At 47.2% G+C, this 18,839-nt stretch overlaps 2 protein-coding genes across 3 annotated transcripts in view; one reads left to right on the top strand and one right to left on the bottom strand.

The window, feature by feature from the left end:
* The window catches only part of fam222ba (family with sequence similarity 222 member Ba), a 30,492-nt gene extending 25,038 nt beyond the window's left edge, over window positions 1–5,454 (bottom strand). Inside the window, exons 1-2 of one of the 2 annotated variants that reach the window (XM_056444451.1) lie at window positions 5,365–5,431; window positions 4,073–4,349 (exon numbers count right to left, since the gene is read on the bottom strand). The gene's annotated coding sequence lies outside the window, so the exon portion shown is untranslated. Of the gene's footprint in view, window positions 1–4,072; window positions 4,350–5,364 lie in introns of both variants that reach the window. The other variant, XM_056444442.1, reaches the window with a different exon arrangement.
* A 4,929-nt stretch (window positions 5,455–10,383) lies between these two features.
* On the top strand, window positions 10,384–15,167 carry eral1 (Era-like 12S mitochondrial rRNA chaperone 1). The gene is made up of 12 exons (XM_056411588.1): window positions 10,384–10,609; window positions 11,418–11,576; window positions 11,741–11,868; window positions 11,973–12,050; window positions 12,134–12,180; window positions 12,273–12,334; window positions 12,485–12,597; window positions 12,737–12,898; window positions 13,174–13,323; window positions 13,539–13,688; window positions 14,114–14,194; window positions 14,744–15,167. Exons 1-12 carry the CDS (start codon window positions 10,501–10,503, stop codon window positions 14,864–14,866), a joined length of 1,362 nt encoding a protein of 453 aa, XP_056267563.1. The 5' UTR covers window positions 10,384–10,500; the 3' UTR covers window positions 14,867–15,167.
* The last annotated feature ends 3,672 nt before the right edge of the window (window positions 15,168–18,839 follow it).

The following is an 18,839-nucleotide window of genomic DNA, read 5'->3' as shown; positions in this document are numbered from 1 at the left end:
GATTCAGTTCAGCCGCTACACAACACCCTCTGGTTCCTTAAGAGTGGCGGCGCAATAAAGACAAATAAAACTAACTCGACTGCTTTTTGGCGTGTAACTGTTGAAACTGTCATAGGAAGTTCTGCTGTGTTTGACTTGGTGCACTGCTATCGGGGAGAAAGGTCTGCGTTCGCTTCAAACAGGCACTGAATGACATGCCAGAGATTAGCCTCTGAAGGGCACAGTCTTCGCCTATCCTTTCAGCCGCTTTTCACAGCACCACCCTGGGCCCTTTGGAACAACAGGAAGAATGTCATCTGGTTACTTTTCAAGGCACGGAGATACCATTCAGCGCGGCCAACAATGGCTGCAAACAGGACCAGAGGGTTAAGAGGTTACAAAGGGCCCCATTCTGAACGCGGAGAGAAAACACGCCCACACACTGGGGCCGGGGGAAGTGGCGCAGGCGATGATAAACTGAGGAGGGTCACGGCAAAGTGCCGCGCGTTGACCGCTCGCCTCGGCCTCTCTCCCCAGCAAAGCTCTTAACAAAAGCAAGCCTCCGAGCATTCACTGCTTTGTCGGGGCTTCAGATACACTCGCTGCTTTTCCATCCTGGTGGAGAACATAACTGTACGACGACCAAAAGTCTCCCCTTCAGATTGTTGCATCTGGCCAAAGAGCAAAAAAACACTAGCTTTTATAAAACTGGGATTTTTTTTTAAATACCTCGAATACGTGACTTGCATTGTATCCTTGTTGCAAGGGAGACTGTGAGGCGACTAGGCTTACAATCAGGCAAGAATTATGAACTACAACTATGTAACATGATCAAAATGGGGTTAATCATAAGATGCATTCCTCAAACGCACTATACCCTGGGTTCAATAAAACGACGTTAACAGCAACAACTATCATTCAGGTTGTGAAGCCTGCTCTTCCAGACTGCAGGCGGAACTGAAAACCTTCACCAATTTAGTTCATAATGAACCCTCGGAAATATTAAAAATAAATCCCAATTAGCCGACAGCATTTTACATCTCCTCCCTCTATAATCCTCTGGTAGCTCAGCTTTATCTAAGATCTGCACCCACTATGACACTTTGAGCCCACTCTCCCTCTTTCCCCTCCACTTGATATTCCCTACAGCTCCACTGGCGCTTTGTTGTGGCATTCTCTCCGACCACGCACACCGGGTCAGACTGAGCCTCTCTGGCGGTGGCTAATGATGCCCCGATATGTACAGTTGGCATGGACGTTGGAAAACTGCGGCAATAAACTGTGGACATGCTAATGGCACCCATTAGGATTACCCAGGAATGATATGGGACTCGCCCGGCAACCTCTTACTCATTTCACAGGGTTGGTATGGAGGGCGGCGAGTGTCAGCAGAGGGTCAGTGATCCGATCGAGGCGGCCTTGTCTTGTGCCATAAATGGATAGCAGTATCTGCCCTGCTCTTCTGCCAGTCTGGCAAGATGGAGTTGAATAAACGAACTCAGTCGTCCTAGACGAGCCCCGTTCCTCCTGCTGCTGCCTCGAATGTCCCCGCGAGGCTTAGACTCTCCACCGATCGTCCTCAAGCTGAAGACATGAAAATCGGACACTTCTTCTTGGTGTTTGTACCGTCAGGTTGCAGCTCTCTCTGGCTTAAAGCCTGAGGTTTGGCTGATTACACAAACTACCCAGCAGGAGCTGGCTAACATGCAAATCCATAAAAAAAACTAAAACGAAAAACACTCAAATATAACAAACAAAGATAGGGTGTATCTTCGAAACAGGTCGATCGCCTGTAGTCACTTGGCACAACATCAACCAATCCCAGGTGACCTAAAGTAAATACCAAGCAACCGCTGACCCGCAGCCTGAGCCCCTCCGATCAGTCCCTCGTTCTCAGACGCATCCAGAAGTCGCCCGTGGCGTCCCCCGACACCTGATCTGGATGAGTCATGTGGCGGGCGGTTCTTTACTCCCAGCGTGACCCGCGTTTGACCCTCGCAACAGAGTCTCCTGACTTTCACACAAAAGCTACCAAACATCTGCCCTCCGTCTGGAAACAGACTTGTGCAGCTGGGGAGACATCGGGTGACCTCTCAGAGCGCCTCTCCAAGTGGTGGGTGGGTGAGCCGGGCTGACAGTTGGCCCGCTGGCTGGATGACCGAAAGGTGAAGCCGGCTGGCGGAGTATCGCTGCCTGGGAAATCTCTGCCCTGCTGGCCGGAACCGGGCGGGTCAGCCTCATTTAGCAAATGGTTACTATTCAACAAATGCTGCTCATCTGAAGGGTGAGGAGAATAACAATCCGCTGTGCACATAAGATTCACAGGCAACACCTGCAGGAGATTTAACATACACAGGGCCCCCGCTGGAAAATGAAAAGGGAAGAAGCGTACCGTTACACATTTCCAATTCAAGTGCCGTCTCTAAAATGCAACACCAAATGACTGGCTTTGAATAAACCCAAAACGACCATCAGCCAAGTGCCTCACGCCAACGCAGGAGAACCGCTGCAGCAAAGGCGGCGCTGCTTAGTCGAACTAGTCAACAATCACAGAGAAACGGGGCCGCCGCTAATCAATGTGCTTTTAATGAGCTCCCTATGAATCCCAACAACAGCCGGAACATAAGAATCTGCTCACGTTCTTGTACCTTGTGATCCGTTTAGTCATAGTTCCGCTCTGAAGTCTCCGAGAAATGAAGCGGAGTTTCGATGTGATCCTTTATTCCCGCGGCCTGTCGAGCCTGATGGCGGGAATCAGATTGTTCGGCTGCCACATGGAGAACATCTGGGAATCGGCGTGAGGTGCCAGGACTGATTGCTTTCCACTCCGTGAAACCGATCAGCACTCACACATCCGCTTTGCCTTTTGCTCACACGGTGAAAGTTATAGTGTGAGTTTAGTGGGTCGGTGTGCGTACTACACTCACTGAACTCTACTCACGTCTCTCCTAGAAAGCGTCCACCCAAGCACCCTTAAACACGTCGGTGTGTCTGTGTGTGTGTGTGTGTGTATTTTTATTTCTTCCCTGCAATCGTTTAACCTCGTCTATGAGCATCTGGAGACTGAGAAGCTATAATGGCCAAGATGCCACGCAAGTATTTTTTAGAGGAAATTACCCTCCTCTGCCCACAATGTAAATCAATAGATCCCAATATTTTTGTCAGGGGTTGGCTGGAAAAAAAACTAAACAAAGCAACTTGCGCTCCTGTCAGTTTTGCCCTCAGTGAAGACTGAGGGGTTTGCGAGACAGGTGAAAGAGTCAGCACAAGCCCCACAGAGGAGAGACACATTCAAAAACAGATCTATAATTAACACGTGCATTCAAGTGGTATTTCAATTTGGCAGAACGCTGTAATTTTCTACAATGCTGACCGGCGTGACATGAACAAATTAAACAGGTGCTCCTGACATTCAGGCAGCTCCGCTGCTTCAATAATGTAAGAGCCAACACTCAAAAGCAGACATAAAGTCAAACTTTAATTTCCACGCGGAAAATTACTGCCATATCTACATATGCAGTGCTGTGAGCCCAGCCTTCGCATCGCCAAGTCTCACAGTAGCTTTGAAGCATTTCCCTGACATGCCTCCAGGTATCCGTCATCGCCGTCATTAGAGGCGACCTGCATTTTTACAGATGGGGAGAGGCCTTGCAGTCATTTGTTTTTAAGACCTAATTAATCTTCATTGGGCTGGGAAACATAGCACCCCGATGCAAAAAAAAAGAAAAAGAAAGGGTTCCTTCAACACGATAATTGCAGGGAGTCTAGGGGCCTGAGTTTCCCAGACAACAAGGTCTGAAATTTAATTATCTGGTCTTTGGAAAATGTGTGCGTGTGTGTATGTGTGTGTATGGGGTGGGGGGGCTACATTGCAAAAACTGCACTTTTGGGCAAGTCAGCCTCTTGTTTGGTTAAGCGCAGGATAACACTGAGCACATCCTCCCTGCTGCCATTAACGAAACACTCAAAGGGCAACAGTGGATTTTTCTTTTTTTATACATAGTCAGATTCATTCAACTTTAAAATCATCATGCAAAAGCAGACTTAACAGTGTCCTTCCATCTCTCGACATGTCACAGTTGCATCCCCTTACCATGTGCAGAGTAAACCGGGTCACTTCCATTAGGTCCAGTCAGTCGCAGGAGAGCGTTGCGTTTACTGCGGGCTTTCTTCCTTCCTTTCTTCCTTTCTTTCTTTATATCACATCCGTCAAGCTCCGTGACATTATGGAGCGACTACAAACAATACAGCCAGACTCGCAGCAGCCAAAGACAACACGGACCGGCTGTGGCAACATTAACATTCCGCCGCGCGCAGATTGGGCTCGGAGGGGGCGCAACATCGATAGGATCCCATTAGTTAAGTGTGCCCTTAGGTTACCAGAAATGTGATCAGAGATAGACCTTTCCCTTCCAGACACGAACCATTAGACGTTATGGCAGCAACAAAAAAAGGAGGAAAAGAAAGAAGCTGCTCTCCCTCCTCTCTGAAACTACTCCTCCTGCACTCCTCTTCCTCCTCCTCCACCTCTCCCCGGTGGTCGAGGTGGTGCGGCAGGATCAGGATGAGCCCGGTGACGTCAACCTTTTGTTATCACCTTTAACACTTGCCTTCGAAAAGGTGGTAACACCTTTTTCCCTCCCGTAGGTGCACCGAGATGCACGAGCAAGGAGCGCGCACAACATCTGGATCACGAGGGAGGACGACGTTAGGGTATATGCATGCATGTCGCTAATGAGACCATGGGATACCGGGAGAGGAGGGCACTTAGTGACAGCTATGCCATACTTTTACACAAGATAACCACACTTCCAACTCCATCCCGCAGCTCCTTCCAGCTGAAGGAACTTATCATTTCCCCTCGAAAGGATGGCACAAAACTACATGCATCAAGTTCATACAAATCACAATGATGAAAATACAATCATGATGGTGATGATGAGGCAGGCACATTGAGCCCTGCTTAATCCTCACTGGTTGTTTATCGTATGCACACACAAAAACAACAACGAGCGAGACAGCTCCACTATACAAGCCCCCAGTTTCATTCATTTAACACCAGCTCTGAACAATAATGTATGACTCCTCTGGTGCCGGAATACAATAGGTTGGCCCACGAGAGACAGTTAAGCCGCGAGGGCTTCCGGTAGATACACAGACAATACCGGGGAGCAGTTCCGTGGCTGTAAACCTGCACGATGCCAGTCAGTGAGTGTGCCAGCTGACTGCCCAGGCTCCTGGCTCCTGGCTAGCTAACCTAGCCAGTCTGAAACATACACAGTCCCATTGTTGCCTCCTCGAGCTTTCCTATAATGTGTGCCACAATGCAGGAGGATGTCACACAGTGTCACGCGGCGGCCGTGTTATCAAGATACAACTACTTACTCTCCGTTTACCTCTGCGGAAGGCATCGTTTAGTAAGTCGCCATGGTTTAAAACAGACCGATTTTCTCCCGTTGCCCCGCGCTGCCGAATCACTGCTGCTGTCTGCGGCAGCAACTTCCGGCGCATGCGCAGCAACAGGGACCGTTCCAGACCGCTATGTGCGCTGCGCAGGACAGCCGAGGGGTTTAAAGGGACAGTCGGCGTGGGATTTAATTGTTTGTAGGACGTTGGCCTGAATGTGTTGACATAACGTGTTAAATCATTTGTCCGACTGTAAGAGATACAAGTACGTTGAAGGTAATAGTAATAATGAAAATGGTGCTACATTTGCTTTACATATAGTATGACTAGTGGTGGAAAGTAACTAAACATATTTAGTCAAAAGTACAATTTTTAGGGAAATGAAAAAAGAAAATCACAAAAAATCTCGGATATATTACACAATTATTTTGTTTGCACTTTGTTTACGTGATAAATGAAATGTTTGTATTCCTAAACTCAATTACTGTAAGATAGTGTTCCACTCGTCCTTCACAGGTGCACAGAAACTCAATTATCCCCACCGTTGATGACAGTGGCGTGGATGCAGATTTGGGTCGTAATAAAATAACGATGTAGCATTTAATAGCAATAATAGGCTGAGATGTTTCAGGTCTTACGGAAGCACCACACGCCTCCAAAACAGCTTCAATGCACCTTGGCACTGATTAATTAAGTTGATTGATTTGAGTCTTGATGGTGGTGGAGATCTGACACGAAAACCATTCAGTGAGCCTTGATGCCCCAAAAGCAATATTGATAAAAGGCCCCTGTCTGCATACTTTTGAGCAATAATTCAAATATTGCCTGCATACCATCACATGGAAACTAAATCAATAAAACACAAAGCCATAATTTAGGTGAACAGATCCTTCAAAGTTGCATGATTGGGAACAAAACCCACCCACTGGATGTCACATATCTCTAACACATTCAGTCATTGAAGAATGATAATCATTCTTTCTTGCAATGAGACATCTTGTTCATGCATTTCACTGGCCCAAATGTTAATACTCATGTGGTCCACCGGCAAAAGAATTGCCTTGAACTGTATCAACCTTGTATTTCACATCTGCGCGCTCTGTACATATTGTATTATGAATTTTCGCAGGGAAGATTTTTTTTTAAACAGAGAGAAGACTTTGGGTCAATAGTGTCACATGCCTTGTGATTTGATGAAAGGTTCTATTTGTGCAGCCTGATGTGTATGGCTCCCTAATCAAACACTTATATTTCTGTGACAACCACAATAAATTACTCCATTACCACCACCCACCTGCCCTCTCCGCAGTATTGATGACAGTTTATTACCAGAGAGAGACAGATGGGCAACACTGAACGTTGTGGCATAGTCATGGGAACGCTGGAGAATGTGGAGACCGAGTCACGTCAGGCTAGAACCTGCACACCAGTAATCAAATTAGATGATGATCACAGAGTATAGATTACACGGGCTCAGCGCCGCAAACGTGTCTGATAACGAGCATTGTGAAGGCCCGGGTTCCAGTATGCGGACTGGGCCTACAATACTCCAGCCAATTTGGGCATGCAAGCTTCACTCCCCCCATCAGCACGTGAAAGAGGGGAGAATTTGGTCTGAAAGCCCAATCACACACAGAGCTTGGAGTTCAGCAGGTGGGGAAGTATAGCAGCAGCAGGCTCCATCACACAATCATACAAAGTTAATGATGCAGAACGGTGTCTTTCTCCATACCAAAGAAGACGTCAATGCAGGATGTTTAAGGACGCTGTTCCTAATTACGCTTTTTAAATTCTCCACTGACGTGATTGATGTTTTCAAAGGGAGGCATTATTGATCCACTTCACAGACAAGTCCCATCGATTGCAAGTCTAGAATGAATAAAACTTCTTTTTATCCCCTTCTCCCCCCCCCCCCCTTTTATCTCCCCCACCGAGCAAGAGATTGTACAATCAGAGCATCAGCGTGACCTATATGGGTAGTTTAGGGAGCTAAATCACCTCTTTTTGAAACGCAGACGAATGGAGCAGTGATTGCCGAATCGAGGGACCTTGGGGGACCTTGGGGGCAACGAGGAAGAAAGCCACAGTGCAGAACTCACCCGCTTCCTCATTCATCGAGTGCGGAGATCCATCCATCCACTCATTAATCTGTGGGAGCCTTTGCAAATAGCCCATATCTGCGTTGGACTCCTCAGCATGAAATACATTCAGGAGCTGCCGTTTTATAGACAGCCAGCTGGGCAGCATCACGTCTCTCACCACAATCAGCGGTGATGGAGCGATGGACGCTCTGACGCACCGACAGTGTGTTTTTCTTAGCTTCCTTTAAACATGCCCCATGGCATGCACATATTATTCTTTGAACTTTGTTGTTCCATACGAGCAGCCAGATCTTCCCATTAGTCCAAATCTGCCAGTTATTGCATGAGCACATTTAACAAGAGGCGCTGGAACACACGGGCTGATGTGGCAGAAAGTCGGACATCACCTGCAGGGGAATTCTGCATATTCAGGAAGATTTGACCGAGCTCGCATCAATACAGTGTTCTGTTCCGAGTTACAGGAAGAATAAAATAAATAAAAAGAATGATTAGGAATCAACAGCCCACTGAATTGGAGCAGTAGAGGGAGGTTTTCTATCACACAATGCTGAATTTCATCGGCAAGTGCACTTCAGATGGCAAAGTGCGCTACAGCTTATGATTAAATGGTCTGCAGGCGAAACCCTTTTGTCTTTTTGTGTGCGTGTGTGTGTGTGTGTAGAGAGAGAGCGCTCTTTCTGAAGGCCAAAGTTAATGCAGTCATAGAAAGAACTCTGATACACTCCCACGTGAAGTGGCCATGTGAGGTAAGCCCGGAGGGAGAAAAAGGCCTTGAATGAATTTGAGAGGGAGAGAGTGGGAAGGAAGGAGGGAGGGCGGCCGATAGAGAGAAAGTTCAAACATTACTGATCCTCAAATATCCTTTTGGTTTCTGGTTCAATTGGAATTTGGCAATAAGTGTCCGCTAAAAGCTCCATTTTTGTGTTGCCTTTCCATCGCTAGCGAGCTTTTAGAGTTAGATGATGACAGATTGAGCTACCTGATACCCTTCATCATCCTCCCGGTGGAGGGGTTTGTTCCGCCCTGAGCAAGTCCTCGAGGACTAACAGCCGGCGCGGTTTGATGGACTGCGGGGAGACATCTGCTCTGCCTGCATGACTTTGCCATACAGAATGAAAACAACATGGTATAGTTATTAATCAATATGCAGAACTGCGTTCTTTTAGCGCGATGATTAAACTTACATCAAGTCATTATATCAGCTTGTCACAAGGGATTAGCGCAGGAGGAGCTGCAGGGTTCATCCACTGCTTTACGCGCACGATGCCTCCTCAACAACACTTGTCCCCACTGCTTCAAGCGCCCTCGGGGGTGAGCTCTGTGTACTCGAGGGGCGACGAGAGGGAGAGCTGAATTCGGCACGCTGCAGGAAATTATCACCACAGTCAAAAGACCCTCGTCGTTTTTAAACACTGGTGTTGCTCGTGTCCGCGGATGCGTTTAGGGACTGTGATGAGCCGGTTTTAGCCTCTGAATATATATCCTACATGTGGTAGACAGGTGGTTTCAAAACCGGGACCTCAGGTGTATTCTGGGAGTTACAGAGAGTTTGCTGCAACAACATAAAACAACAAATGCAAATCAAGATTCAAGGTTCAAGGTTCAAGGTTTTTTATTTGCCATTTGTGCCTAGACCAACAGTCCAGACACATTGGAATTGTTTTACAGGGCTCTCCGAGTCAACAGAGGTACAAACACACTATAATAATAAGAACAAAATATAAAAAACATACTGTACATAAGGTGGTAGAATATACAGTATTAGGTAGTTAAAAAAAAAAAAGGTTATCAACATAAAAAAGGAGAGGGCAGGGGTTATAAATAAATAGGTTAGTGCTGAGTGCTGTTCCTAGCTTGTGAAAAGAAAGTGGGGAAAGGGGACAGTGACATGGGGATATTGCATATTTTGAGAGGTGGGGGAAGGTTATGTGGGGATATTGCACAGATTGTAATATTGCAAATTTTCTCAGATAGTACACATTTTTCAATAGTTCTGTTTTACCATCAACTGACTTTGGCAGGGAAGAAGCTGTTGAATAAACATGTTCTGTGGGTGACGATGCAGTTCGCTCTGCTGTGTCTCAGGTGTGCAGTGTTTGTGTCTGAGCAGAGCCCAGGGTTGCCAGGTCTGTGTGACAAAACCAGCCCAATGGCCAATCAAAACCAGCCCCAAACCAGCCCAATGGCCAATAAAACCAGCCCAAAAACCAACCCAATATCAGAACTCAAAATATGCCCGTGCCAAACCATATACACTGCTTTTAAAGTCCAACAGCATTGCTATCATTGCCATATGTATTGTAATATCTACAAAGTAACACCAAATGTTGAGTATGCCAGCATTAAAAGCAGTTTTCCCAAAACAGTTATTTCACCTAGGTCCTAAAATGGCCTTGTGTAATTAGATACAGTATATTATCATAAATAAAATGTGTGTACGTGCTGATCTGGAGTGAGTTTGGTCGGATTTGGGTATAAATAAATTATTTCATTTAAAATATGGATTTTTATTTAAAGATATTCATGTAATTTGCATGCAAAATAGGAATACCCGAACCAGCGGACAAAAAATTCAACCCGCGGCAACACTTCAAAAGTAGCCCAATTCCGCGGGAAAACCGCGGACCTGGCAACACTGAGAGAGCCGGACATCCAAATAAACACACGTATTAATGTCCAAGTACAAAAAAGGTTTCGAAATAAGCGAAATTCAAATCTGCAGCAGATAGATATTTTAAATGTAATGGTAGTCCTTAGTCCTAGTTTATATTGGTTAGAAGTGTTGTTGTAACAGGCGCAGTTTGCGGGGCGGTCGCCAGGGGGCGCTGTAGCATCCAGTCTAAAGGACTTTAAGGACGCTCTTCACAGCGGAAAGCGTCTTCTCGTTGGTCAAAACAACATGGCTCCTCACTGTGGGCAACGTGAACGTAAACAAGCGGCTCACCTCTAAGACGACGAACGCCGTCGCGTCCCCTGACATCGCCACCGGAGACGGTTCACCGCGGGCACCACGATGGCTCTCCGGGTGTGCGGGCGGGTCTTCAGAGACTCCGCCGCCTTCTCCAGACCGGCCGTCGGCGCGTGCGCTCGACAGGACCGAGCGTCATGGCGGCTCACGGCGGGTCAGTTCCCAACGAGCTGCTCACCTCATGACATCGACCGAGCGAAGGAGTGTGTCGAGCTGCTTGTTAAGAGACCTGGGATGAATATTTAATGAACAATAAAGGGGGAGCTTGACCTTCAGCTTAGCGTGTCGAGTATATACAGTCTGGGACAAGCTGAGCGCACGCATGATGACGACATGGGAGGGGAAATGGTTGTAACCCCACACGCGCGCGCGCACACACGTGTGACTGGAGAGCGAACGGCAGGATGGGCTTGTACCCAGCTGTCAGTCTGTGTTTGTACTGTGAGGGGGGGGGACAGTAATGTAATTAATTCCAAATGGAGTTCATAGTAGAGTGTTGTTGTGTCTTGTTATATGTCTTTAAATATTCACAAGCAGGAAATTCTCTAACCGTTATGTCATTTAAAATAATATGACATTAAGAAAAGTAGCACATCCTCACATTTATGTCAAACCAAAGGACATTTATGAAATTTCTTCTTGATAAATTACTTAACTTTTTGCTCGTCGCATAATTGACAAATTATTTCAGCCGTAATTTGAACTATTGTTGCTGATAAAAATAAAACAATCGTGAATACGAGGAGCACTGTAAAGCATTAAACAGTAAAATGTCTGCGCTTCACAAAAGCATCGAGAATCCATCTGCCCGATCTTCCGGAGGGTTCTGTAATGAGTTGAATGAATGAGTTCACGAGGATCCCCGTCTGAATGCATTACTTTGCACCCGAGTGAGCGCAGTGAATCAGATAGCCTGCAGCCCCGCTGGCAGCGAAGTGATGGAGATGTTGATGTCTCTACAGGAAACGCTGCCTGCGGCCGAGGGGGGAGGACCGGATTTATCTTCACTCCCGCTTGCTTTATTACATCAGAGGCATTTCTCCACAGACTGATGAAAGGCAAAGCAGCCAAGGCAGACGGCAGTCTTTATCGCCTTCCAGCCTCAGTTCCGCCCGACAGCGGTAATCAGACCACTGCCTCCGAGATTTACATCCCCCAGATGCATCTGATCAAATTCTGTCTGTCTCCCGTTCCTCCATCTGATGTTGGAGTTGTCGTTTTTTTAATGCTGCCATATTGTGATAATTGTCTCTCCAATGATTAATTTTTGGTTGTGTGTTTTCAGGCGAGCACTTATCTTTGTTACTGAGACACCCAGATCAGCCTGAAAACTCAAAGGTTTTAAAAGTGGCCATAATTGGGGCCCCAAATGCTGGGAAGTCCGCATTGTCCAATCAGCTGCTTGGCAGAAAGGTGTGTCCCTCTCTCTTAAAGCTGCACACCTTCCATGTATCCGTGTTACTGAGGGGGGGAGGAGGTAGAGGTCACTTTGTAAAGCCACATTTTATTTCTTAAAGGTGTTTGCTGTGTCCAAGAAAGTGCACACCACGCGGTCACGAGCCCTGGGCGTCCTCACAGAGGAAGATACACAGATAGTAAGAGCTTCGCTTGTCTCTTTTGTTATAAACAAATATACAGATGTTGATACTTATGAGTGCTTTTTATAATTTTTTTGTAGATTTTACTGGATACTCCTGGTTTCACCACTGCATCAAAGGTCAAAAGGTGCTTGTCTTTTTCTTTTTTTGTGGGTGGGGGGGGGGTCCATGGTGTATCAGTCAGACTGTAATACATGAATGTATCCTCTGTCTCCACAGACACCAGCTGGAGAAGACTTTGCTCGTGGATCCCTGGAACACGGTGAAAGAAGCCGACCTGAGTATGTTGGATATTCACTCTGAGCTTTTTTTATAGTCCAACATGAGCTGCGTTTCTCTTTGTTGATACCTTTGTGTGACAGATTCATTGTCAAGAGTGAAATATAGCGCTGAGTTTAAGGGCTTGTGAATAAAACTGTGCCTGTTTCCAGTGGTCGTCATGGTGGACGTGGCGGACAGATGGATGTGCAGCAGGCTGGACTTTGAGGTGCTCAAATGCCTCGCCCTGCACCCCCACATCCCCGCCATCCTGGTGCTCAATAAGGTGCTGAAGACGGGAATAAAAGGGTCGTGTTGTCGTGTCAAACAGCTGGGCGCTGTAGCTGTCAGTCTACTTGACTGATACAGGGGGGGGTAGTGGATGGGTCGGGGGGGTCCTCACCGATGCTCCTCTGTCTTTTCAGGTGGACCAGGTGAAGGCCAAAGACCGGCTGCTGGACATCACAGCACAGCTCACATGTGGAATGGTCAATGGAAAGCGAATGCACATCAGGCCGGTGATCAAGCCTCCGTGGGCCGAAAAGAGGCAAGAGAGGGATCCGGGGCCCCCGCCCGACGAGGACAGCGTGGGGCCCGAGGACAGCGTGGGGCCCGAGGACAGCGTGAGGCCCGAGGACAGCGTGGGGCCCGAGGACAGCGTGGGGCCCGAGGACAGCGTGGGGCCCGAGGACAGCGTGAGGCCCGAGGACAGCGTGGGGCCCGAGGACAGCGTGAGGCCCGAGGACAGCGTGAGGCCCGAGGACAGCGTGAGGACAGCGTGGGGCCCGAGGACAGCGTGGGGCCCGAGGACAGCGTGGGGCCCGAGGACAGCGTGGGGCCCGAGGACAGCGTGAGGCCCGAGGACAGCGTGGGGCCCGAGGACAGCGTGGGGCCGAACTCTCTGCTGAGCAAAGAGCAGCTCAGGGCACTGAAGAGCCAGCAGGGCTGGCCTCACTTTAAGGACATCTTCATGCTTTGCGCTGTGGACAGTGAAGACGTGGAGACGCTGAAGGTACACGTTATAGATATGTTCATCGTAGCCCAAAGCCCCATGGCCCCATGTATTATACCTCTTATAATGACCGATAAAAGAACAGAACTCGGTACATTACATTTATATTTGAAGCTGAGCATTTGTTAGTCTCATTTATAATTTTTATCAGTTGGTTTTAGTTTTTTCTTTTTGATGTGACGCCAATAACTCTACTTTTCACCTTGCTTCCCTAGAAATACTTAATGGCCGGGGCCAGACCAGGACCGTGGCAGTACCACAGCGAGGTCCTGACTGACCAGGGTCCAGAGGAATTGTGCACCAACATCATCAGGGAGAAGCTGCTGGAGTATCTGCCCCAGGAGGTGCCCTATTCCATTACACAGGTGAACCAGCTTCTTTTGCGGGGACACTCCGTAAGTCGGGCGTGGTGATAAGCTGACAGCTGACTGGCTCCGCCCACCACATCTCTCCACACTGACTGCGCGGCTTATCTCATGCCCTTCACGCTCGCTTTCACTCCCCATGCTGACATGCGTTTTGATGCAGCTTTTGGCGTCAGCCTCCACCCGCTACACTCGTGCTCTTCTTTTGGTATTTTTACTCCTCAATTATCTTTCTGTATTAACTGCGACTGCAGATTCACACCATCAAGTCAAACTCATCCCAGTCGGGCTCAACTGGAGGTCATCTTTTATGCACGTGCAAAGAACTCTGGGATATGAAGTGGTGGTCACTGCTCTGAGCCAGTGACAGCTGACGTTTTTTAAACTTTTTGTAGAAGTTTAATATTTGAATGTTTCCGTTTCAGGCGATTGAACTCTGGCAAGATGGAGAAGACAGCGAGCTGAATATCTCTGTGAAACTTTATGCCAAGAAAGCCACTCACATGGTACGGTCCATCAGGACACTCACATTCATGTTTTCTCCTGTCCGTAAATCAGGTGGAACACAAACAAAACTACTGCGTATGAAATACATGTTTGATTTGTGGCAGTCACAGGAAAGGAGGACGTGGAAATCTTTCCCTCCACCTGCAGCCTCTGAAGGGTTCTAATAGTTATTTGCCGTTCCCCCCATAGCTCCACATTCCTCCACATTTATTTTCCACTTTTTGTTTTTAACTAAATATTTGAGCAGCCTTTCTAAACCATACATATTTGATGGCAAAGAATATTGTGTGCTACTTCTGTGGGGCTGAAATATTTGATTCTCGGTCCATCCTTTTGCAGAAATGACTCAAGAAAAATAGATCGGGCAGAGGGAAGTTGTAGTCCAGTTTGTGTCATCTTTTAGCACAAAAGCCTCAGTGATGCGTTAAAGTAGTTTATCAAGATTTAAATATATTGTCAGAATTAGAAAGTGTCTTTTATCGAAAATGGTAATGATTCCTCTGGTCCCGTCTATCTGCTGCTGGCTGATGTATTCCTTGTGTCTACAGGGGATGGTGATCGGCCCGGCCGGCCAGATGGTGGCGCGCATCGCCCGAGAGGCGGGCGAGGACCTGAGCCATGTGTTCCGGACGGAAGTTAGGCTGAAGCTCTCCGTCAAGCTGAGGAAGTGAAGGCCGATGGGAGGTCTTTAAATGCCGAAGAGGTGGCTCTTCTTTGTATTTATTTTTCCCTCCGCAAAGAACTGACCATAAAGAGTGGAACAAAGGAGAGGATCTCATTGTGTGGCACGCAGCCCACAGACCGACCTCCCACGGAGCTGGACCCGTTCAAAAGAACCCTGAATGTGGACTTTCATATCCTAAGTTGCTATTATTATAATTGAGGAGTGCCCCAACCTTTTATTGAAATATGACGCATCGAAATCTGTAAATGGGTGAAAATATTCACATTAAAACCAGGTGCACAATGTTATTATTGTCAATTCTTCCCCGCAAAGGTCTATTAAGCCAACAAACATGACACGGACTGTGAATCAAATGGACGTTTTGACACAAGTTTGACAAGCGCCTTCCTGGAGGAGCGGCCCGGCGAGCTGCGAGAAGGCCGACGGTTTATCTTTGGCTCTCACAGCTTTTTACTTGGCGAGCGCTTCGTGCCTCGCGGAACCTGAACAGTCGTGTTCACTCAAATGTCCCCGATGTACCATCCGCCCCGCTTCCCCCTCCACTCCCACACCACTTTAGCCCTCTCCACAGCCTATTGAAGTGTGGCCATCCATCCCCCTGACCATCACTTCTTTTTTTGTTTCCGCTCCCCCCCCCCCCTCCCCTGCTCCCCCTGCTTTTCTCTCTTTTGCTCCCTCAGCTTTTTTGGCTCTTATAAAGCCCGGCTCGGCCCCCGAGGGTGGAATAGTCCCCCTAATGGAAGGCAAACTGGAGAACTAACCTGATGCTAAAATGGATCAGATAATGGTGATTGGATTCGTTCCCGCTTGCCTGCGAGTTAACTCGGCGGTTACTCTATCCGGGGCATCTTGATGAATAACCAGCTCGTGGCCTAAAGCGAGGGGCGACGGGAGGGAGGGAGGGAGAGAGAGAGAGAGAGGCCTCGGATGTCTCGCAGAAGCTGTGTCGGCCCCTGAAGCTCGCCCTCTTCTCTGCAACGGCTGCTTCCCAGTGATTAGATAAAGTCGGCCGCGCAGCAGAGATTCCCACTTAGACAAGCCAACTGCTGCTTGGAAATATTACAGCTGATGTTGGCGTGCCAGCTCATTAAAGTAATCCTCCAAGATACGTGGAATGCCCAAACCCTGACTTGGATGTTTTACAAAAAAAGAAAAAAATAATGAGGGACTCGTTTTGTTTGGGAACCAAAAGCTTTATTTCACATGTAGATATCCTCCAGAGGTACACACACACACACACACACGCAAAACATCAATCACCAGCTTTCTTCATCCAGATGACATTGAGCGAGGGCCGTATAACCCTTACCATAACTGAAACTCAGTAATGGTAACGGTTTGACGGCCTCTCCTCTGCGCTGCGTGCGGCCTGCCACAGCCGGTTAGGCGTGAGCGAGCGGGGGAGCGCCGCTGGTGCCGGTAGGGGAGGAATGAGACCCTAGATAGTACATCATCTATACTGTAGTGTCTTTTTAATAAACTTACAGTATAAGATGATATCCTGTCCAGGGGCACAAGATATAGCAGTTAGCCGGTTCCTGCCGTGTTGGTGATCTGTAAGGCAGAGGTCGACGGCTCATGAGTGAAGGTCAACACAGGGGAATGTTAATCATGTGGCAAAGATGCTATTTGAAGAAAAAGCAAAACAAACAATGCACTCAAATCAGAAGACAAATTAAAGTGTACTTTAAGATCACCATGCTGCAGGACCCCTCTCTGTATCTCACTCACCTTTGTGCATGCAGTGTGGCTCGCTGACACTCCTCCAGCCGTCCCGTCGTCTGGCTGCTGTGTGTCCACGTCTGAGGAGCTCTTAAAGGCCCCGGCTCATTAGCATACTGTGATGACATCTGGGGTGGACCGGGCAGCACGGGGTGAACTTTTTCTTATCTGGTCTGGACCTGATAGCCTCTGGCCCCAAGATTGCCCCACGCCTTTATTACACCCGGCAGAAAACAAACTACTCAGTCAGGATTTCCATTTTGTACTTCTTACTACATGTGTGTGCCCTGTTATTTAAAAGATTAAAAAATAAAACATTCGTTAATATTTTTGGAAAAAGTTCAATCATTTAGCTTTTTAAAATAATTTCTAATGTAATTTTTGCTTGTTTTTTGTGCTTGATTTACAGCAATAATACAATAAAATAAGCTTTACTGAGAAGCAGTCAATATCTCTCATATATCCCCAAATATTCTTCACATCCGGACCACTTCACACATGTCTTGTGAGTTTTGACCTTTCTTGGTCAAACATGTCAAATTGAAAGCAGGAAGCCAAAACACCAAAGGCTTGGAGCGTTATCTCATAATGTGGTAATAATGCATCTTGAGTCCTCTGAATCTCATAGACCTTGGATTTATGTGTGACGGTTTTTTTTATGGATGGGAATTTAATGCTGCGATGTCAGCTGGTGTCATGTCATCTGACTTATTAAACTGTTTTTCATGCACTCGGCCAGATTCCAGGATATGGAGTGGAGCTGAGGTCTGTTTTTTGAAAACATTTCTTTCATAATTTTAACCTTATGTAATGTGTTAATCGGCCAAATCCACAGCATCAAATTCTGCCTGGACGGTGCAGTTTGTCCTCGGCCCCTGACGACCTGCCCCTCCCGTGATGGGCGGCCTTTATCTTTGCTCCCTCAACATCTGTGAACTCTGCACAGTGACTGGACACGTTTAGAGCCGTGTGCCTTGCACGATGTGCACCCTCTTTCAGGCGACTTCCCTCCAGCAACGCTGATGAATGTACCACCTGCAATAGCGAGCCATTAACATACAAGTATTCACAGTACGCTCACGTGTTCAGCTCCCGGTACACCACGACTTTGAGGTCACTTTCAATCGTCACAGTGTAAATGGTGATGCAAGGCTTTGAGTCAGTAACTGCTTTGCTTCTGGACGTTGTGCTCTTTTGGGAAAGGTCCGAGTTAGGCGGGCACGTGGCAGTTACCATGGTAACACCCTCCCCGGTCAGGGTGTGGAAGGTCCTCCTGTGGGCACAGATAAAGATGGAGGTGGGACTGTCCGTCTCTCAAACTCCTTATCTGCAACAGAAATGCAACACTTTTTTTCTTACACATTTTCCATTTGCTTTTATAGATACGTTTTTTTTCTTCCCGTTTTTTTAAATTCTTCACCTCACTTGTCGAGACAAAAAGGGAGGACGCTCTCATTATGCAACAGGCCTGTTTTATTCAGAATGGGGGCGGGGGGGGGGGATCAAACTGTTTGCAGTTGGGTGAAGAGGCCAGCTTTCTCTTGAATTTTTGCAACGACAATTAAAGGGAATTCTTACTGCCATGACATCATGTGTGTCCCCCGTCCCACGTGCCTTACCACATGTTTCTAGCTTGGTCTCGCCTCCCCCCCTCCCTCCCTCCTCAACCTGGCTCAGGTCAGGGTAATATAACACTGGAAATAGGTTTTTATATGAGCAGACGAATTAAGAATGCCATTATTAAAGAGTTTGATTTTGATCATCCTCCAAGACAATATAAGTGTCTGGAATATAATAAAAAACTGAAGAATTTAATTTCTTTCTTGCCTATTTGAACCTTTAAAAAAAATTAATCTGTCACAGTCTGAGGGTAGTTTCATGTTTACATTTTTGAGGTGTGAAACATCTGGCCGTGAGTAATGTGAGCCACATCATTTTATTTGATTAGAGGAGAGTGTGTCTGAAAGCCACAAACCGAGCTGTCTCTGTCAGCATGGCAGGTTTATTAATGTTGCACTTATTTCACACTTGATTATTTATAGAGAAAAAGAAAATATAGTTTGCATGGATCTGGTCTCCATTTTGATCCATTAATGCATTTTAAGCTTGATTAACCAAAGAGAAAAGCTCTTTAATATTGCTAGCAACGTAGGTGTAATTCAGGAGGGGCGTGCTCTCGGCTGTTTTGAGACAGAGGGTTCAGCAGTGAGATCCAGCGTCCCGGGCTTACTCCCTCG

Source organism: Pseudoliparis swirei, chromosome 3 (genome assembly GCF_029220125.1).
Source record: "Pseudoliparis swirei isolate HS2019 ecotype Mariana Trench chromosome 3, NWPU_hadal_v1, whole genome shotgun sequence".
NCBI lineage: Eukaryota > Metazoa > Chordata > Actinopteri > Perciformes > Liparidae > Pseudoliparis > Pseudoliparis swirei.
This window is presented reverse-complemented; position numbering and strand designations above follow the sequence as displayed.

Coding starts and splice junctions, on each gene's coding strand:
- eral1 (XM_056411588.1), top strand. CDS start 10,501: ATGGCTCTCCGGGTGTGCGGGCGGGTCTTCAGAGACTCCGCCGCCTTC. Junction 10,610..11,417: donor GTCATGGCGGCTCACGGCGG/GTCAGTTCCCAA, acceptor ATGTCTCTACAG/GAAACGCTGCCTGCGGCCGA. Junction 12,181..12,272: donor ACTGCATCAAAGGTCAAAAG/GTGCTTGTCTTT, acceptor CTGTCTCCACAG/ACACCAGCTGGAGAAGACTT.